Below are 22595 nucleotides of genomic sequence, written 5' to 3' on the forward strand. Positions count from 1 at the left end.
ATTTGCAAAGGAATCTCAGTTTGCTTTAATTCGGTTTAATGTTTTTTTTTTAAAGTAAAAATTGAAGATGGGCATTGGTCATCATAGTTTCAGAGAGATACAGAAAAAGGAACCCTAACTCTTATGGCGTTAATACAAAATGCAATTCTGTTTTTTTTAAACTTTGCAGTGCCCCTCCTGGATTTCCCCCATTGTAGGCTATTGTATCATACATTCTGTGTGCAGTTACACAATGTATGTATATATTTATTTATTTCCATTTATATGGTCACCCGTCTCATCTGTGCAACTCTGGGCCAATGTTTCAAGTGACATCATCTTTGTCTGTGGTTTTTGTGTCCATAAAATCCATGCATTTCTGATTAGGGGAAACTAATATTGAACAAATTAACCACATTCATATATCATGTTAAGTCAGACTGATATGGGTGGGTTTGTTTAAGTTTCATAATTAGGTTAGGATAAATGCAGCATGTGATTTCCAAATGCAGAATACCCACTCTTTGCTGAGCAGACAACACAGCCTTAAAAATCAGATTGGAACGTAGAACTAAGAATGACAACTGTTTGCTAAGCAGTTGAATTAATGCTCTATATATTAAACCATTCTTGTGGCTTACTATCCACGTGCCTTAGTGTCTGTCCTGGATCAATTTAGAAGACTTTAATATGTTGGCTTGTCAATAATATGAAAACAAGGAATTAAAAGAGCAGTAATACAAGAGACTCAGAGAGAGAATGGTGCGGTGGCCTAAAGGTGGAGCTCTCGCCTCACAATCAGGAGGCTGTGAGTTCAATCCTAGGTAGAGGCAGATATTTCTCTGGGCACACCAAGAATATATTTGCTGAACAAAACTCTGTATTGCCAATAGGAAGGCATCCGGCCATTAAAACGCTCTGCTTTCTCCATTCAGTTGCCCAGAACCTGGGTCTTAAATGAAGATGAATACAGAAGAATCAGCAATGATAAATGGAGCACAACCCTAAATGCATACCGAAGTACCAATGCTGATTATCTAACTTATGAATGAGAGTTTGACACAGGCAATATCAGATATAGCCACATATATACCTGTGTGCACATTACCTCTGAAGAATATAGAGCCTCACAATATTATTTAAATTTGTAGAGTTTTGTAGAGAAGAAAATGGTGCAGATTTAAAATATGTTAACCAATGATGCCATCTTAGGGTACAATGTTTTCTAAGTGCATGTAAATTACATCTTTTGGTAGACTGTCTAAGGACAATACCACCAACTGTGGGAAACAGACAAATAACAGTCAGACTCGTGAAACCGATAGACCCTCCAAGCGGCTTCGAAGGAAAAGGAAGCTGCTTTTAGATTCTGAAGAAGAAGAAGAAAATGGAGATGAGGATGAGGTAATTAAATGTGATTTCTTTAATTGAAAGAGTAGCTAGAACGCTGTAATGAAACTTGTAGTGATAAGAATTTACCAGGTAAATTTAATTAATCCTTTTACATTTAAGTAATATTTTTAGAAATATTACTTATTGTGTCAAACCAAACGAAACCAAAACATACACATTGTATACATATAACTCTGATAACATTGTGACTTTACATTAAAACAAAAGGGGGGGAAAGACTATTAGACACATTGTATACATATAAATCTGATAACATTGTGATTTTGCATTAAAACAAAAGGGAAAAAAGAAGATTATTGGACACATTGTATACATATAAATCTGATAACATTGTGATTTTACATTAAAACAAAAGGGAAAAAAGAAGATAATTGGACACATTGTATACATATAAATCTGATAACATTGTGATTTTACATTAAAACAAAAGGGAAAAAAGAAGATAATTGGAAATCTTGATGCTTTGCCCTTTTAGCAGAAAAAAAAATTATTGCAGAATCAGATTTTGAAAAGTAACACATCCCACTATTTCACTACTGGAAATTAGAAATTAGTTGACATGTTGAAATTCAGCCATCAGAAAACACTACTTCATTAGAAAGTTTTTAATTGTTATTTTGCTGTAAATGGTAGCTAATGTATTTCAATGTATTTAGTTTATTTGTTTCATTTATATTCGATATTTCTGCTGGTAGTTTAAAATGCTAAGCAAAAAATAAACATTGCAAAAGAGTGAAAATGATGTTCAACGATATATGAAAAACATCAGTGTATTTTCATCTGGTTTGTATTATCTAGGAAAAGCATAAATTGAATCCGAAAAACCGCAAGAACGCAAAACCAATGAAGCAAGGTAAGGGTGCAAAACTCATCTTTAAACTGTTCCATGGCAAAATGCTGCTATAAATTCAGTACTTTGGCAACCTCTGTAATAATACCCAGAGCACTAATGTTCCAAAGAGCATTCCATCAATTTTACACTTATCTTTATAGTCGGTGAAATGTATTACTTGTAATCCTTGACTTAACAACCATTCATTTAGTGGCCATTTGAAGTTACGACATTAAAAAAGCGACTTATGACCATTTTTCACATTTATGACCATTGCACGTTGCAGCAGCATCCCCATGGTCATGTAATCAAAATTCAGGCACTTGGCAACTGGCATATATTTACAATGGTTGCTGTGTCCCAAAATCGTGTGATCCCCTTTTGCAACCTTCTGACAAGCAATGGGGAAGCCAAATTCACTTAACAACTATGGTAATAACTGCAGTGATTCACTTAACAACTATGGCTCAAAAGGTCCTAAATTGGGGCAAAACGCACTTAACAACCACCTTGCTTAACAATGGAAATGTTGGACTTAATTGTAGTCATAAGTCGAGAACTACCTATATTAGAAAGGCTACAATATTAGAAAGTTTTCCTTTATGTCATCTGGCCACAGTCTCTTCTGTAAACAGTAATCTATATATGCCCCCTCCCCTCCAAATTGCCAAAATTGTTTGTTTATGCTCTCAGACCAATAAAAAACAAGTGCAAAATTTGAAATGCAGGGGGGAAAAACCCCCAAACTTGATAGAAGAGGCTATCAGCTGGCTTCTGCAAGCCATAGCTATTGCTAGAAACTTGACAGACTTTACAATATTTGTCCAAGTTAAATCTTGCAGAAGGAAGGTTGTGAATTTGTTGATGGAAAAAGACAACTGAGATTTCTGATATTTTGGGTTTTGAGTGGGGTGATGCAATGGACAGTGTAACAATATATATATAAATTGTAGGTATAGTATTATATTCCTACTTACTTGTAAATTCAATTCCAAAGAATTTAATTCTGAGTAAATATATAATACGAGTTTGTGTTGTAAATGTTATAAATGAGAAGATTCAAGAAACCCCTAAAAAGAAGGGATGATTATGGCATTAGAACTGTGATTTTTGAAATCTTCTATCCATCTATTGTGATGAGAAGGTTAAGTCTGTCCAATCGTATTCACATGATGAATAGAATTATTATATTTATTAGGATACACACACACACACGTAAAGGTACCCCTCGCACTGTCCGAAGACATCTCTGTGGTCATGTGGCTGGCATGACTAAACACCAATGGTGCACGGAACGTGTTACCTTCTCACCAAAGCTCTAACTGTTCTATTCCTTTTTTATCACAATGTTGCACACAATTGCATAAGTACATTATGACAAGTGTGCTATCGCTTGTCCCACGTGGCTCTCTCTACGGAGCATACTCTTTGTCTCCCAGAAGCAATTTTTTTTTTCATTCTATCTTTGATTTCTCAGCTGCACCTGCAAAGAAGAACGTTTGGAACTGGATGACATACTTAGAAGAAGAACGAATGCCAGCTGCTCCCTTGAAACTTTTCAAAGAGGTTTGTAATCTCCTAGGTGTTTTCTTGTGGATGAATATTGAATACAGGTAGTCCTTGACTTAAAACCATTTGTTTAGTGACTGTTCGAAGTTAACAACAGCACTGAAAAAGTGATGTGTGGCTGTTTTCATCCTTAAAACCATTGCAGCATCCCTGTGATCATGTGATTGAAATGGAGGCGCTTGGCAACTGGCTCATATTGATGACGGTTGCAGTGTCCCAGGGTCATGTGATCACCATTCCTGACCCTCTGACAAGCAAAGTCAATGGGGAAGCCAGATTCAATTAATCTGTATTGCTAACTTTAGATCTACAGTGCTTCACTTAACAGCAGTGACTAAAAAGGTTGTAAAATGGAGCAAACTGTCTTGCTTAGCAACCGAAATGTTGGGCTCAATTGTGGCTGTAGGTCAAGGAGTGCCTGCAAGTGACTGCCTTTGCATTTGCCCTTAGACCAGATTTTTTTTGGGGTGGGAAACTAAAGAACCAGATCCTATAATGAGATGGAATGTGTTAAGGCTATTGAAATCCCATAAAGAGCTTCTTCAATGCTGCAGGGAGACCAGCCTGGGTCCATCATCGTTCTAAGAGCAGAGGTGGGTTGCTCCCAGTTCAGTCTGGATTGGGCGAACTGGTAGTAGCGGCAGTGAGAGACTCTGCCCACCCACCTGGACATTTCTGTGCATGCGCAGAAGCGTCATGCATGTATGCAAGTGTGCATGCAAGTGCACCCAAACCGGTAGTAAGAAATTACCAGTAGCAACCCACCTTTGTTACAAAGGCCCAAAAGTTGTTATGATGATGATGATGATGATGATGATGATGATCTTTGGTGAGATTCACAGTCTTTGGGGCTGGTTGGTAACTCAACAGCTCGAGTCCTAACCAAGGACCTAGGAACTGTTAAGGTGGTGGTATTATGATGTTGATGATGATGATGATGTTTTAGGTTTAGGTTTATTGGACTTATATGCCGCCCTTCTCCCAAAGGACTCAGGGTGGCGTACAACATGAAAAACACATATTACAAAAGTTAAAAGAAAGATTAAATAGAATATCCAAAGAACCCAATAGACATTTACGATGAGATTTAGAATTAGATTAAAATTAACAATTAAAATTAAATTAATTTTATTCAGGCCAGGCCAGCTTGCTGGAAAAGCCAACTTTTTAGGGCACGCCAGAAGGACCTGAGGTCGGGAATTATGCGAAGCTCCGCAAGCAGCTCATTCCAAAGGGAATGCGCTCCCACAGAGAAGGCTCTCCCGCTGGGGGTCGCCAGTCTACACTGCCTGGCCAACGGCACTCTGAAGAGGCCAACTCTGTGGGATCGTACTGGACAGTGGGAAGCTACCGGTGGCAGTAGGTGGTCTCGCAAATACCTTGGGCCTAAGCCATGGAGCGCTTTAAACATCATAATTAACACCTTGAATCGCACCCGGAAAACAACCGGCAACTAGTATAGGCCAACTAAAAGGGGTATAACATGGGAGCACCTAGGTACCCCCATGACAACCCACGCGGCTGCATTCTGGACCAGCTGTAGCCTCTGGGTGCTCTTCAAGGGCAGCTTGTTGTTATTATTATGGCATTTCACATTGGTTTTGCATCTCCAGAGTTTGTTGATGTGGAGAAGAGAATTCCTTCACCACCTTCTTCATTGTCTCTTCTTCTCTTGCACAACTGCCTGTAGAAGAGAGATACTAGTTTTCTCATGCATCCAAGTAGGGAAACACATCTCAGCACTCCTTACGAGTGCTTACGAAGATTATTAAATCTTCGCACTGCACTTACTTTGAGTTCAGTAGAGAGAAGTTGCAACTAGGGTTAAGGTTTCTTGTTGGGAGGAAATGATGGGCATCAGAAAGAAAGAACAAGACAAACCTCTATCGGTTTTTGTCTGGAAAGGGATTCGGTGCAAGTTGGTGTGTGTGTGTGCTTTATTGTGCATTTTGCTTGTTAAAAGGGTAATATGTGAATTAACCATTGTAAGCAGTTTAATCTTCACATTTAATTTTACCCACAACCCCTGTTTTAATTTGTGTCTATGAAATTGCTTGACACCAGTATCATATCTCAGCCAGCAACTGTATAAAGCTAGTTTTCAGCTTTGATAATTAGCATAGTGCTGACATTAATTGGTCCTTGACTTTTAGCATGTTGTAGATTATCTTATTAAAAAGTAATCATTACAAGTGAGGGTACAAGTAGCAGCCAATTGCCATATCTAACAACATGCACAAAATCAAATCACAGAAAATGTGAACATAGCATCCTTCCCGTCCACGCTAAATTATTTCCATTTCTTCAAATAAAACAGACATAATCGAAAACACAGCATTGGGAAGATGCTTGATCACTGCCAGTTTTTATATGTAAAGCTCAGCTTCTTAGAGGAATTTTCAAAAACATTTTCATCTTTCTTATATTACTATATTATGACATTGTAAGCCGCTGAGAGTCACTTGATAGTGATATGGGCAGCACATAAATTGAATGAATGAATAAATGAGCCAAGATTTTAAAAAGTCTTTCAGCTTTACTTAATGTTTGTCTGAGTCCAAATTTCAGAATAATACTGTCTCTTGGTCTGATGCTTCTCCAGGTCAGATTCAGAAATTCAGTTCAGACACTATATAATATCATGGTGTGAGCTAACTAAAATTTAGGATATGAAGCCATACTTAGGGTATCCAAGTGTAGAAGTGTCAAATTAAATATTATAGCAATTTGCCTCCATTTCCCGCTTTTCTATTTAACTTCTTAGGCTTATTTCCATCTCCAGAGTGTAGCAATCTCAGAGTATAGGTAGTCCTCAACTTATAACCATTAATTTAGTGACCATTTGAAGTTAACAACAGTACTGAAAAAAGCATTTTATGACCCTTTTTCACCCTTCATGTAGCATCCTTGTGGTTACATGATCAAAATTCAGACAGTTGGCAACTGGTTCACATTTATGACCGTTGCTGTGTCCCAAGATCATGTGATCTACTTTTGTAACCTTCTGACAAGCAAAGTCAATGGGAAATCCAGATTCACTTAACAGCCATGTTACTCACTTTAACAGCTGCAGTGATTCACATTCATTTTACAACTGTCTTGCTTAGCAACAGAAACGTTGGGCTCAATTTGTAAGTTGGTTGCAAGTTGAGGACTAATTGTATCATAACAGCAATCTGTGTTTTACCAGTTAAGAAATGAACATTCCATGGATCGTCATTAAGGCATCATTTTAGACTAGAAGCGCAAGTCTGTCAATTCAAACGCTATACTAACTGATCATTAAACTTTAACAGTCCTTCATTTCTATAAACAGCTTACTCCCACATAAAAAAACAAGAAAACATTTTTAAAATCTCAGTTAAACCTTAATTATAGAAAAGGAATACTATACACTTGATATTCCTGCTGTTCTGACCTAGGCTTCACCAGAGCATAAAGCCAACTCCTTGTCCCAACAAAAACCCCTTTTATTAACTTATTGTGAATTCTTCTCATTCACATCCAGCAAAGTCTTTCAAGGGAGGATTTACAGTCACAGACCTTATCTGGCTTGAAGAGCTGCCAGGCCGATATCTGCAAAACGTGGCAAGGAGTCTCAGAGAGTCCCGAACTAATTGTCTCCTGCAAACTCCACTCCCCTTTCTCTCCTCTGTTATTTCCTCTGGGAGAGGCCATTCATCATCCACCTGTGGCCTTTATCCCAAATCGACCTCTGTTCTTTAGCTGTTCCCTTTGTCTGGCACACTGGGAACAGGCTCCAGCTGTTCATCTGCCTCACTGCTGTCCGACTCTGAAGGCAGCTGATAATTGGCATATGGCTCTGGCCCCCTCTCTGCCACTGACACAGAGCCCTCATCCGAGCCTTCCCCAGACTCCAGGACTGGCCCATGTTCCTCCCCAACCTCCTCACTGTCCGAATCTGCTGCCAGCTCCACTGTCTGCTGGTGGGCCACAGCACCTGCTTCCTTTTTTTCCCCCGCACATTGACCTGGCAACAAGGAGTTTGTTAAGTCTACAATAATATTTCATTTCTTTCTACCGTAGTCTCAGTCATTTCCACAAAACAAAAATGGATTTAAAGTTGGAATGAAGCTTGAAGGACTGGACCCTGAACATCCATCTTTATTTTGCGTTCTTTCTGTTGCTGAGGTACTGGTCTGACTTTTTAAAATAACAAAGAAAATAACTGGGAGAGAGATGAAAAGCATGCCAATGATCAGTTAATTAATTCTGGCCGAAGTTAATGAAATGCCTACTGGCTTAAGGAATACTTTTTAAAAACATTTTAATATACTGTCTTGGCAATGTTGATATACATTGGTAAATTAACTGAATATTTTTCACCCTCAAAAAAACAAAAACAAATGGCAGTCTGAAAAGATATTGACAGATAAGACCAACAATCTGAACATTTTTAATTGGCTTTTTATATAGTTTTGGTGGCTCAGTGGCTAAGACGCTGAGCTTGTCGATTAGAAGGTCAGCAGTTCAGTGGTTCGAATCCCTAGAGCCACATAACAGAGTGAGCTCCCGTTACCTGTCCCAGCTTCTGCCAACCTAGCAGTTCAAAAGCATGTGGAAATGCAAGTAGAAAAATAGGAACCACCTTTGGTGGGAAGGTAACAGCACTCCGTGCGCCTTTGGCGTTTAGTTATGCAGGCCACATACTTGAGTTCTGCTAAGTAAAGGGTGCAAAAACTGTCTGAACTATGGCGCCACCAATAAATTAATACAATTAATGCATCCACTGTTAAAAGTTAATCTTGTTGAAAAAGAAATAGGAGCAGAGCTTTTTAACACAGGCTTTTGGTGTGTTTTGCAAAAGTGGTAACAATCTCGCCATTGTGGTCGGTTGTAGGTGCAGGGATACCGACTGCGGTTACATTTTGATGGTTATTCAGAGTTTTACGACTTCTGGGTTAATGCTGATTCAACAGACATCCATCCTGTTGGCTGGTGTGAAAAAACAGGTCACAAGCTGCTCCCTCCTAAAGGTAGAGTGTGTGTGTGTGTATGTGTGTGTGCATATATGTATATGTGTGTATGTGAATGTGTATGTATATGTACATGTACTGTATATGCATATGTATCTACCGGTATCTATCTATCTATCTATCTATCTATCTATCTATCTATCTATCTATCTATCTATCTATCTATCTATCTATCATCTTTCTTTCTTTCTTTCTTTCTATCTATCTATCTATCTATCTATCTTTCTATCATCTATCATTTGTCTGTCTGTCTGTCTACCTATCTTTTTAACCATTCTAATCAGAAATAGGACTTTGGACTGCAATATTTGGACTACAGAGCCTCTTGTAAGTGAAATCTTTCAGGAGAGAAAGTTATTTCTAGGTTGATCATCTTGAGGTGTAACTTAATTTAGAGACCTTAAATCTTTCTTCTTCCCCTCTTCTCCATATTGTACTGAAGCGAGTGGACACGTCTTCTCCTTCCACCCCCCAAAAGAACAGTGTATTCCCATTTTCTACAAACTGGGAGCGCTGCTCTTTTTGAACTACAATCTTATCAAGGCTTGTTTCTGAGAAACTTAGTTTAAACTAATAATACTTGAACCAAGTGATAGCTTTAATCAAGAGACTAATCTGTTAAATCACTGAATTGGCTAAAAAGGAAAGAAGTGAGATTGATCCTTTGCATAATAGCCACAAAATATAGATTTTTTTCATGAAAGATTAACTACATTTTTCTACTACTATGTGTGTGTCTTCGAATCAGTGTTAACTGCTGGTGATTGCCTGAACTAGTTCCTGCAATTTTCTTGGCAAGTTTTTGGGGAATGATTTGCCATTGCTTGTTCCTAGGGTTGAGAGAGAGCGAGAGAGACTGGCCCCAAGTCACTCAGCTGGATTTGTGCTATCATGAAAACAAATGATTAGGATCTTTTGTTTTGTTCTGAGGACTATATATTGGAGAATCTAATGGAAAGTAAAGCTTACATGTATTCACATTATTATTTAAGAAGTAATGCATGTTGTTCCATTAAAGTTGAGCATTAGAAATGTTAAACAATTGGAAATTCTTTCAGCGATACATAATTTAACCAATGAATTCAGTACTTTTTTTGTTTCATACGAACTTCAAATTTTCAGATTAATGACTCACAACTGCACTGTTGTATTTAAAACACACAAAAAAAGAAAAAAAAAGGAGAAATATTTATAAAAGCCCAGAGACCTTAATTGTTCCACAAACACAGCTATCACGCACATTTCAAATGTTTCCCATACTGTTTCTAAATCTGAGAACGCAGTCTGTGGTACACCACAGGCTTTTTAAATTTATTTATCAAAAAGCTTTTTTCTTTCTTTCTTTGTCTAGGTTACAAAGATGGGGAATTTAACTGGGCTTCCTATTTGAAGACCTGCAAATCTCAGGCTGCCCCCAAAAACCTTTTCAAGATCCTAAGCACAGTGAGTAGCAACGCCAGTTTCTAGTTTGTCTGTTTTGGGTCTTTTCTGTAGAAGGTATCAAGGTCCCTTTGGCTAATGCTTAAAATTGAAACAAAACCGCTGAGAGAGAGAGAGAGAGAGGGAGAGAGAGAAGGAAGCAAAAATAAAATAGGAACTATTATCTCTCACGTTATATTTAGAATTCAGAGTTTATTGCCTGCATTTGTTTGTTTAGAATTCAGAGTTTATTGGTTTGTGTTTATCTGAGCAGTGGAGTAAATTAGCCAAGCACAGCTGGCACAGAGTAGCTGGCTTTTTATCTCCTGTGTTAACCCTGCTCACAGAACCTCCGGCATTTGTTCAGTGTTTTTCAGCTGAAAACATTTATTGATTCATGTTCCTGCTGCTCATCTGGGTATCTTTTTCTAGTTGCACATCCAGTGTTTTTCAGGTATTTTGGTTCCTTTGGATTCTACTCTTGTCAAGTAGCCACATTTCTTCACTCATATGCCAATCCTTTAGATTTCAGTGAATTAAAAAGATATTTTTAATTTTGCATTCAGAGTTTCACAGCTTTAGGGAGACTTAATGATCAAGGTCACCCATCTCATGAAGCCAATAGTTCAAATTATGATTTCTTAAATAAAGCACAAGTCTCACAGCCTATTAAACCAAAATCAAACATGTCCTGCAGGGGTGGGCTGCTAGGGATTCACAGGGGTTCAGGAGAACCTCTAGCTAAGTTTCTGTACAGTTTGGAGAACCCCCAAATCCCCGCCCACCCCTCCCCGGCCTTCCCAAGAGTCCCCATGCAGCCCATTTTGGATGCAGGTAAGTGCAGGGCATGTGCGGAGGCTCAGGGAGGATGAAAAATGGGCCTACTAGAAGTTCAGGAAGGCTGGAAACGGGCCCATTTCTGGCCTCCAGAGCCTGGGGAGGCCATTTTCGCCCTCCCAGAGGTTAGAGGAAAGCCTCTGGAGTCCGAGGAAGGGCAAAAAGGCCCTCTCCCCACCATGGTGCAGGAGGCCAACTAGGCCACGCCCACCATGGCCACGTTCACTCATCAACAGGGCAGAGAACCCCTCGCTAAACATTTTGAAACCCACCCCTGAACATGTACTATTTTGATTTAGAATCTTATGTGGATCCAGCAGTAAGATCAGATTTTTTTCAACTCAGTGCAGACTGAAATACATCTAATGGCAATGTTTTTCCCCTCCCTGTTTTCTCCTATCCAATAGCCAGTCACACCTTCTGGTTTTCGGGTGGGCATGAAGTTGGAGGCAGTGGACAAAAAGAACCCTTCCCTGATGTGCGTGGCAACCATTTCAGACATGTTGGATAATCGACTGCTAGTTCATTTTGACAACTGGGGCGAAAGCTATGATTACTGGTAAGAACAAGAATTTGTTGTGTTGGTCAGAGCAATCAGGTATTGCCGAAGAACTGCAGAATGTAAAATCATTTTGAGATAGGGACACCTCTGGAGCCAGTTCTGTGTTCAGCTGCATCCAGCTTTATTCACCATTCGGTTTGTTGAAGTTCTGATTGTAAGCCCCTGGTGAAATATGTGCAGTGTTCCATCCAGATAACTATATTTTGGACCACATAGCTCATCTACAAACTGTAATGAATAAAGAATTAAAATCTAAACTTAGTTTGGTCTAATGTAGAGATATAAATTCAAACCATATAGCTTACCATGTATGAGATAATACAGGAATGTGCAATTAGAAGAGAATATTTGTATCAATTAGAAGAGAATATTTGTAGCTCAAAGTTGAACTGTGAAGTCCTTGGTGCTCTCTTGGTGCTTTTCTTGCAGACATTTCATTACCAAACTAGGTTACATCATCAGTGCACTGATGCATTGCAAGAAAACCACCAAGCTCAGAGAGCACCATTTACAACTTAAATTTACTCAAAAGTCTGTTTGATAGGTTTTTGGGATGATAAAGGGTAAAATGGGTGTTTTAATTTCCTGGAAATTGGATTTTTCAGTTAGAGCTTGTTAAAACTCCCTATATTTCATAAATACAAAAAAAATCATTCTAACTCTGGATTGCCATTTTCGGATCTTGAAGGCTACAAAAGAGATGCTATTGACTTGCCCTATTGCATCCTTGATATTAATGCTCAGCATAGAAACATTAGGCAAAGTTTACGTAGCTGTATTTCATTGTGTATAATATACCTTTGGTGCAGGTGTGATGCAAGCAGTCCATATATTCGACCTGTTGGTTACTGTCAAGAAACTGGAACTCTCTTAACAACACCAGCTGGTAGGTTAAAAGCACCTCATTTTCAGTCACTATGGTAGCATCTGCATGAAATTTAAAAGCTGCAACGGAATTATGTTATGTGTCTTATTTCAGTCACTCTGCTTACACTGAGGAAGTCCTACTTACTTGTGCATGTTCTACAGATATTTTTAGAAAGTATGTGTCACAACCAAATTCTTATTCCTTGGAGCAGGGGTGAAATGCTCCCAGTTCGGACCAGGTCGCCTGAACCGGTAGTAAAAAAATGCTACCGGTTCGGGCTACCGGTTTGGTATTTCCAAAGGACGTCATTACGTCCGTTTTTGATGCTTGCGCATGCACGGAAGGTCCTGCACATGCGCGGAGGTGGCGTGTGTGCTCACATTTGTGAACCGGTAGTGAAGGTAGGTAGATTACACACCTGCATTGGAGTGCTAGACAAAATTTGGCTCATGTAAATTTATCTGGGAGTTTCAGCAGAAATTGATTAACAACAGTATCATACAAGGGGAATGCAGGATCTGAATATTTTCTTCAAAAGGAGCAGGACGTTAATAAAAGAGAAAGACTAACTTCTTCCATTAAGTTGGTTCAGATTTACTGGCACAGTTTGGTTAAAGCCTCAATTGATTCTTACTTTGTTGCTTGCCATGTTTCTGTAGATATTCCATCAATTCCTGTAGTCATCTGGCTTGGTAATGATTGGAGTGCTAATCTCACTTAAATTTCTAGTAAGACTAGAATACTAGAATGATGCTCTTATAAATAGGGAATACCTTCCAAGATATCTTAGATGCTGCTATTTGATTGTATAGAATTTTGGTAGGCTTTTTCCATCTTTGATCTTCTTTCAGTCAGTTACTATCAGTCCATTGGCAGCTTTGAACTTCAAGCTTGAAACATCGTCCTGAGTTCAGAAATCTTTTGGAATATTGTCCTTGATTTTCCATGTCTATTTCCATCTTTCATATCTTTACAAATGTCATTATACTCTTCTAACAGCTCTTTGAAATTATTTCAGTTCCTTCCTAAGATATTTCTCTTTCTTGTCTTTTTGACTCTGCTTTTTTTTTCCTGTTTCTTGATCTTTTATTGTTTGATTTCATGCCACATTTGTTCTGGTTTCCACTCAGTGAGTTCCTGTGGTTTTCTATAAAAGTAATTCCTGATGTTTTCCTTGAAAATGTTAACTCCAGATCATATCGTGGAAGCTAACTTTCTTCTTCCACTTTAGCTTGACTTAGAATTTGCAAATGAGCAGAGTGTGTGATCTGTTCCACAGTCAGCTCCTTACTGTATCTTTGTTAATTTTTTCCACCTGCTTGTACCAATATTATAGTCAATTTTGTTCTCTGTATTCTTTTTGTTGTTTGAAAACTATTAGCAATGACTAAATCATTGGCTTGTCAGAAGCGGGTAAATTCTCCTGTTTCATTTCTATTTCCCAGGCACATCTTCCAAATATATTTTTCTCCTTACTTTTTCCCAGTTTAGCATTCCAGTTTCCAACTGCAAGCAATATATCATAAAAGGGTTGTTGTTATAGGTAAAATAGGAGGAGGGAGAAGTATTATGTATGTTCGGCTCCTTGAGTTACCTATAAAGTAATAAACGCAGGATAAAAATCAAATAAATACCTTGCATGTTCTTGTCAATTTCAGATTGAACTTGATTATAAAACCTATCAACAAACTCTTCTTCTGCTTCAGTGGGTGAAGCATAAACTTGGAAAATAATTGGATCAAAGATTCATTATTGCAATATTATGGAAGCACTGCGGACATTGTACCCAAATTATGTCCTTGAGATACCCTTCCTTTTTTGTTTACTGAGTAGTAAATGATCTTTTTAATGGAAAGTGTCCGATTCAGTCCATTTCAATTTGCTGATGTCTAAGAGTCAATATTCCATTGATTCATTTCATCTTTCACTGTATTGAACTTTTCTATGTTGATGCTGATGTATTGGTTGGTTGGTACAATATAAAGGCCATCCAACTCCCAGGGAATCTTACATTAAAAAATGACTAAAATAGGATGGCATAGAGCCTGAGCAAGTGGGCAGGCCCACCCAAGATTTCCACTACCAGTTCCACTATTCAGCTGGCTCAGTATTCGGTGTGCTTCCCCCTCCTATATTTTTACCACAACAACCCTGCGAGGTGGGTTGGCCTGAGAGAGAATGACTAGCCCAAGAAGACCCATCTGGCTTTCATGGCTAAGGTGGGATTTGAATTCACGGTCTCCCCTTTTCTAGCCTGGTTCCTTAACCACTAGACCAAACTAACTCTCCGTTATCACTAAAATGATCATCTACCACCAGCATCTTGCAATGTTGCTGTCTAGTTTAAGTGCTTTAATTGGGCAGCTGGGATGAATGACCTTCACACCTTGGGTGACCTTGCTTGATTATATACTCTTCGTACGCAGATATGTGCCAGAAACCAAAAGACCAGGTACAGGTGGTCTTCATGCGTGCCAGAAATCAGAAGACCAAATGGCCAGTGCGCATGCGTACCAGAAACCAGAAGATGATCTTCCTGGTGCGCGCATGCACACCAGGTGGCTGCTCTTCCGGTTTCCTGCTCTCCCGCGTGCATGAAGACTAGGTGGCTGCCCTGCTGGAATTTGGAAGAGCAATGGGAGATTGCTTGCGTTCCCAGAGAGATAGCTCTTTGTGCCACTTGTGGCACTCATGCCATAGGTTCGCCATCATGGGTATAGAGAATACCTACTTAAAGACATTCTTTAAATCCAGCTCTTTATAGAAAGATAGTGGTGGAAATTCCTTGTCAGCTTCTTAGCATTTGTGTTGCTACTTCTGTTATTGCTCATGGATGTATTTCAGAAACCAACAGTTTCATGTGCAACACTAAGATGGCCTCCCCACATCGGAATTGGAATTGATTTATGTTCTTATTTTCCCCTCTTACTCTCTTTTTACCTCGTACTCTATTTCTCTCCCGACAAACCATAATTTATAGCTTTGGTTGTCAATCAGTCTCCGTTGCAGATGCAGTGACAAGCGAATGGTTTGCAGGAAAAAGAGAGACGTTGGGGGAAACATAGGGCAGGAGAAAGTATATTTGAACGCAAGGTTCGTTTTGTGTAGTTGCAAAGTGGAAGCTTACAATAGTTAAAAGCAAGTGAGCAATCGCATAATGAACGTGTTTTTATGACGTTATTTTATTGCTTGAGTTGTTCTGTTCTACGGCCGCAATTCAGCTAAGCTAACGCAAGCCACTCATAACGTAGGCATGCGATCTCAGAAGCTCAGTTGTTATCACAGCCATTCAATAATGAATTGGTCTTGCATAGGTAGGTGTAAACTGAGGATCATCTGAAATCTCTTTACAGAATACAAAGATTTCAAAAGCTTCTCATGGGAGAAATATCTGGAAGAAACTGGTTCTCAGGCAGCACCAGCAAGAGCATTTAAACTGGTTGGTCAAGAGCTTTTTTTGTTTTGTTTAGTTTTGTTTTATATTAAAATAGCTGATAACCTGGTGTTGCCCTGGTATTTATTTATCCTAATCCTGTATTAGACAGGAAAAGCCCTGATTTCAGCCACAATTAAATTAGTTACAAATGTTTTCCCCGTGGCCCAGAAATGTTTTATTGATCATGGCCATACATTTGTCCTCAAAGATAATCAAAACCTTGTTGAAAATGTCTAGGCCAAACATAATTTCTAATGTTGGATTTTCCCCCTTACCAGAGGTATCCCACCTTGTGGAGTAGTGTGAAGCCTTTACCATGGCAACTCCAAATGCGCTGTATAGTAGAAGCCATTTTACGGCAGTACGAAAGAAGCCATTTTAAGGCACAACAGAGTGTATCTTAACAACACCTCCGCCCCGCCCCTGAAGAGTGTTAGGGGTGTCTTACCACCACAGTATTTGTTTCCAGAGAGTTCGTCATCTCTGTACCAAGCTTAGTTGAAATTGCTCGAGGCGTTCCAGAGTTACACTGGAACACACACACACACACACCCCACACCCCACACAGAGCCATTTTATATAGAGAGAGATGAACCATATCACCGAATGATGTAATTGCGTTTTTGTACTATCTCCTAAATAACCATAGTCAGGGCACATTTATTTTGATTATGATTGTCGTCATTGTTATCAATTTCCCCTATTGCATTAGAAAGTATCTAGATAAATTAGACAGCAATCTTGGCCTTAAGTGCCTATTACCAATGTAACACACATGCCAGAAGAGAAAGTTGGAAGCGCCTGTTTCCGCAATTGAACAAACTAATTTGTTGTGACATACAAAAAAATGAGAATTGAATCGCCATATTCACAACTCGGTCCAGTTGCATGTAACAGCAAATTACATTTAAATTAAAGCAGAAAATAGACATTTTCAATCTTTTCTTAAAACATGTGATGGGGATGTGGGGCACTGCTCCCGCCTAGTCCCATTAATGCCAGGATATGATGTAATGAAGTCTTCAAATATTCCCTTTAAATGATATAGCTACTGTCCTTAGTTGCCTCTGACTGCATGTGTAATTTATTTTATAGCGTCCAGCTCATGGATTTCAGCCTAATATGAAACTGGAAGCGGTAGACAGAAGAAACCCTATGCTAATTAGAGTGGCAACTATAACTGAAAAGGATGACCATCGTGTCAAGGTATGTAAACTAATAGCAGCATTGAACCTCATAAAAATCCCTTAATAATTCGAAAGTGAAAACTTTTATTTTGGTTCTTCAGGTGAAGGTGGACTGCAAAGCCAAAGCCAGTCAGCCAGTTTATTTGGGAGGTTGGGGTGGGGGGTGGGAGGCTGAGAGCTGGAAAAGAAGGCAGAATTTGATTTAGCTTTGTTCTCTAAGGAACTTAAAGTTGGGTTTATTTATGTTGCTGAGCCAGAGGGAGCAACCAAGCAGGGAATTAGTCTGGAATCATTGTGGGGGCACATAAAGGCAAGATCCAAACCCGCCTTGAATGCTGTTGAATCTTATCTAGCCTAGGCCAGGTGCAAATTGCCAGTCTGGGAAGATTCCTGTGAAAAAGGCATTGAGCAATAAAGTAGTTAATTGAACTCTTCACATGAGGATCTGGTTTTTCATGCCTGACAATTTCTATGCCATGAGATTCAATGACTGGAGAAAAAAAAAAACTTTCTACCATAGAATCTGGAGGCATGGAACTCTACTGATTTAAAGGCTAAATCTTGTAGTCTAAAGAGCTACTTCTATTCCTTTATTATTATTCATTGATTGTCAAGTTATATATGGATCCTCCAGGTAGACTAGTCTGGAGCCAACAGAGACAATACTGAGTTAGATGGACCTACAGTATAATAGGAATCTTCCTGTGTTACATAGTAGTTGGATTTTTCTCCTAACTTATCTGCCATAAAACTGGGTTAGGTTCAATTCCAAAAAAAATCATGAGTATAAATGTGAGTTACAGGTAGTCCTTGGCTTATGACCACAGTTGAGGCCAAAATTTCTGTTGCTAAGCGAGACCATTGTTAATTAGCTTTGCCCCATTTTACGACCTTCTCTCTCCACAGTTGTTAAGTGTATCACTGCAGATGTTAAGTTAGTAACAAGTGACTTCACCACTGACTTTTGATCACATGGAGAAGTTGCAACGGCCATAAGTGTGAAAAAACAATCACAAATTTCTTTTTTCAGTGCCATTGTAACTTCAAACTGTCACTAAGCAAATAGTTGTACTACCTGTATAAGTAAACTTTGTCTATTATCCCCTTTCGATCTGCTTTATTAAGGTGCACTTCGATGGTTGGGATCATGCCTTTGACTTTTGGGTTGATGCTGACAGTCCAGATATTCATCCCATGGGCTGGTGTGCCAAAACTGGACATGCCTTGCAACTCCCACCAGGTAAGAGGAGAAATAACAGGAGGGGTTTTTTTCCCCTTCCCTCCCACACTCAGATCTTGTAATTTGAAAAAAGACAGAAACAAGAGCCATGGTGGCGCAGTAGTTAGAGTGCAGTACTGCAGGCTACTTCTGCTGACTGCCAGCTGCCTGCAATTTGCAAACCGGCAAATAAGTTGGCCCTCCCCCACTGCCTCCCTGATCTTCTTTTGTTGCCCTGAACAAGAGAACAAAGCTAGAAAGCAAGTTAGTGGGGTGGGGGATTTTGGGGATTTTGCAGTATCTTTCCCTTGCTACACCCACAAAGCCATACCCACAAAGCCACGCCCGTAGAACCAGTAGTAAGAAGTTTTGAATCCCATCACTGGCAGAACTACAGGCCACTTCTGCTGACTGCCTGCAATTTGACAGTTCAAATCTCACCAGGCTCAAGGTTGACTCAGCCTTCCATCCTTCCGAGGGGGGTAAAATGAGGACCCAGATGGTTGGGGGCAAGAGGCTGACTCTGTAAACTGCTTAGAGAGGACTGTCAAAGCACTATGAAGCAGTATGTAAGTCTAAGTGCTATTGCTATTGCTACTCCTGAACTGGCTTTGTTTTTCTAGGGACTTCCAATGCAGCATCAATGCCAGCAGGACAAGTATGCCCTACTCCTGGTTGTCAGGGATTGGGTCATGTCAGGGGACCGCGATACGGAACCCATTACACGTATGTATTCCCTGAGAGTTACAGGACAGCTTTCCCGAGGAGCGTATCTCCCGTATTTAAAAAACAGCACACCGCTTCAGTCAACAACTGTAAATACAAATGCGGATCTTAGTTCTAAAGTGTTGTGTTGTAGCTCCCTCTTGTGCTTTGTGTTTGGCGTCCTTTGACTGTCAGGCAAATAACTGCTAGCATGATAAGAAAAGCAGTATCAACATCTGTTTTACCTGTTAGGGAGATCCACGTGATTATTTGCTAGCTCTAAGCATTCAAAGTCCCAAAGTGATCCTCTCATATTTATTCCAGGAGGTGGGGAAAAGCTGGAATGGCTCAAAACAATATCCCATATTTTTCCTTGCTTTCCCCACCTAGCCAAATTTAATGGAGAATTGCTCCTTGCTTCAGAGAAGAGGTTGTGTATCACAGATTCTTTGACGATAGAGTACTATACATCAGAATAATAGGGGCAGAATCTATATTCCAGATCTCGAGGTCGGTAGAGATTCTCAGCCATCCAGGTCATGGTTGTGCCAGAAGGGCTTTTTCAGGAGTCAACTGGACTTCCTTGTTGTTTTTTCTTAGAAGACGTTTTGCTTCTCATCCTAGAAGCTTCTATATTATATTCCTTGTTGGAAGGAATATAAATCCTTCCAACATTATCCTGTAGAGAGAGAGAACACACCAAGGTCTGTGTAGCAATTTTTTTTAAAATGTGCAGTAGAAATCTGGTGGCGCGGATAAGCATATAAATAATAGAGATCCTGAATCCTATTATTTTCAGCATGGGAAACTTTGCTGATGGCTACGAAGAAGAGAAAGCCAGAATCTACTCTTTTATTCTCCTGCTTCTTCCTTCTAAATCCATTCAAAGCCATTTGTTAAATTATTCTTCTCTTAAAACTCTTCCTGCATGCTGCCTCTAGCTAGACCTTTTGATGCTCTGTATTCTGTGCGAGGTTTTGCTTTGATTTAATGTTGCTCCCAGCTCAGCCAGGTTCTCAGCCTTCCTCAGGAGCATTTGTTTTGTTTTCTGCTCGCTGGGTCTGAAAACGTCCTCCCCCTCTATAGAATTTCTCATTTAGTAAACACTTCGATTTCCTTCCCAAGCTCCATTTGCCTACCAATCCTACCATTATTTTTGCTCTTGCAGGGTTGATGTGTTATATGCCCGCTTGTTTATTTAAGGTAGCCTTCTGTAAAAAAAAAAAGGAAAAGAAAAGAAATCTGCATGTTTTTTTTGCAATGGAAACATTGTTTTGTTGCTTTTGACGTAGGTTAATTGGCTGCCCTTATTCCGAAACCAGCCGCACCCGAGACAGTTTGTTACCGGATCGCCTTGGTGGAGAAAAACCATCGCCTGGGAGTGGTGCTCCCAAACCCAAGAAATCTGACATTTCAGCACAACTTCCAGATTTGCAAGGAGATTCTCCACAGTCCAGGTGAAGCTGTAGATTGCATCCCGAGACCTGCTTTACCCTGTTTTATTAACTTTTTATTTGGACTGACTACTGCAAAAGAATTGTTGCCATTTTGCTGGCTTTCATTCTCTCGTGTCTGTAAATCCGGTTCGTAAAGTTTGGCAAACTTTATGAACTTTTAAGTTTGAGTTGGATTTTTTTGAGGGGGGAGGTTTGCAGCACTGTGCTTTTCTGTGCTTTGGTAGGAAGTGTACAATACAAGTATAGCTGGGTAAATTGAAATGGGGCAAAGCAATGGTTCTTAGCCTATGGTCTGCAGACCATTGGGAGACCGCGATGTCACAGAGGTTTAGAGTAATAGATAGGATTAAGAAATGTTAATGATTTAAATCTTGAGTTAAGTCTTTGGGGTCCATGGCCACATTTATTTTTTTATTATTATTTTAGGTGACAAATAAATTTAATAAATAAATACATACACCAATACATAAATTCCATACTTTATGATAATTATTTTGAAATCACATACAAATTCATGCTAGTTATAATGCCCAAATGTTTCCTTTCCCCCCAATCTGAAACCCACTTTTTACAGAGAGTTCGTTTCGATCTTCCATCGTCATGTTGTTTAGCAACATCTTTGCTTTCTCCTTATTAATTTTAAATCCAAACAATGCTCTAAATTCTCTTACTTTTGTCATTAATGCATCTGTCCCTTCAAGATAGTCCTCCAGAATTAAAACCAAGTCATTGGTGAAGGCTCTTAGTTGTATGCACTTCTTTTTTAACTTTCACCGCAAGCAATTCTCTCATTTGTTTTATGTCCCTATTCAAACATTAAGGCCCAGGATGAATGACATCTGAGCCAGACCTTATCAATCTAGCCATGCGCATGAAACTCTCCTGGGTCCTGTTCTCTAGATAGGTAGATGGGTTGGAAGTGACAAGTATGGATGGATGGATATAGAATGCATATTTTTCTTATCAGAAAGTCATCCACGCAAGAAGGAGAGGGGTCAGGGAGAAGCAGCGTTCATAGCTTTTCTGAACAGTCTGAGACCAGCCAAGAGAAAGACTGGGCCGAAGGGGAAAGACCTACTATTACTAAAATCAAAGCAAAAGGGTAAGCAACATGTTTCAATCAGAGTCCAACCTATCAAGCGGTTTAGGTTTGAAGAAAGTTTGGAAATAGGCGGGCTGCAGATAGGAAGGGGACTTTATTTTACAAACGCATGGACTCATTCAATGACACAAATGCGTTCAATGGGTTCATATCCAAACAATCTCAAAATAAATTCAAGTTGTTTCCCTCAGTTTTGAAGCCTGTAAAAATGACCATTCCTTTGTGTACTTGTTTTGATCAAATGCTGGCTAACATAAGCCGTAATGCAGCTACAGGCCACAATATCCCTGTTAGTCTTTGAAGTGCCATCTTCAGGAAATATTTTAATGCAGGTAGTTCTTGACTTCTGACCACAAATGAGGCCAACATTTTTTTCAAGACAGTTAAGTGAATTTCCCCTATTTCACAAACTTTCTTGCCACAGTTCTTAAATGAACCACTGCAGTGATTTAAGTTAGTAACATGATTATTAAGTGAATCTCCTTCCCCATTGATTTTGATGGTTAGAAGGTTACAAAACTGAGACCTTCTGGATCCCCTGTAAATACATGCCAGTTGCTAAGCGTCCAAATTTTGATCATGTGGCTGTAATTATAATATGGTGTGAAAACTGGTCATAAGTTCCTTTTTTCAGTGTTGTTGTAACTTTGAACAGTCACTAAATGAATGGTTGTAAGTCAAGGACTACCTGTACGCCCTGTCTAAAAACTCTCTCTCTCTCTTTTAACAAACTATAATATTTGCTTGTGTTAACACCCAAATTTGATTTTGCAGGATTGGCTGTTCACATAGCTATATAAAGCTCCAGCTAGTGAAGCAAGAGGCCGATGGAGAAAGAGGTTAGTGTTTGTGCTATTGAAAATATTGTCAGTTTTTGTGCTAATGGATTCTAAATATTGAATAAGGGGGCTCCATGATAACTAGAACCCCATTATTTTGCTCTTTGGTTCACGTTTGCCTTGATTCTTCTTCCTTTCTTGAATTGTAAGGGCCACTGTTGTCTCGAACATCTG

The 22595-nt window shown here is 39.3% G+C and overlaps 1 protein-coding gene across 3 annotated transcripts in view; it reads left to right on the forward strand.

Moving 5' to 3' along the window:
* Positions 1-22595, forward strand: part of LOC116516006 (lethal(3)malignant brain tumor-like protein 3) — a 50972-nt gene that overhangs the window by 11757 nt on the left and 16620 nt on the right. The window contains exons 3-17 of one of the 3 annotated variants that reach the window (XM_032228348.1): positions 1236-1383; positions 2191-2245; positions 3702-3790; positions 7841-7945; positions 8655-8790; positions 10142-10233; positions 11454-11605; positions 12418-12494; positions 15830-15915; positions 17008-17118; positions 18225-18339; positions 18942-19044; positions 20316-20480; positions 21448-21582; positions 22357-22421. In XM_032228348.1, the coding sequence (XP_032084239.1) occupies positions 1236-1383; positions 2191-2245; positions 3702-3790; positions 7841-7945; positions 8655-8790; positions 10142-10233; positions 11454-11605; positions 12418-12494; positions 15830-15915; positions 17008-17118; positions 18225-18339; positions 18942-19044; positions 20316-20480; positions 21448-21582; positions 22357-22421 (1634 nt within the window). The remainder of the gene's footprint in view (positions 1-1235; positions 1384-2190; positions 2246-3701; positions 3791-7840; positions 7946-8654; positions 8791-10141; positions 10234-11453; positions 11606-12417; positions 12495-15829; positions 15916-17007; positions 17119-18224; positions 18340-18941; positions 19045-20315; positions 20481-21447; positions 21583-22356; positions 22422-22595) is intronic. The other 2 variants (XM_032228349.1, XM_032228350.1) reach the window with 2 other exon arrangements.

This window comes from Thamnophis elegans, chromosome 12 (genome assembly GCF_009769535.1).
Source record: "Thamnophis elegans isolate rThaEle1 chromosome 12, rThaEle1.pri, whole genome shotgun sequence".
Lineage (NCBI taxonomy): Eukaryota > Metazoa > Chordata > Lepidosauria > Squamata > Colubridae > Thamnophis > Thamnophis elegans.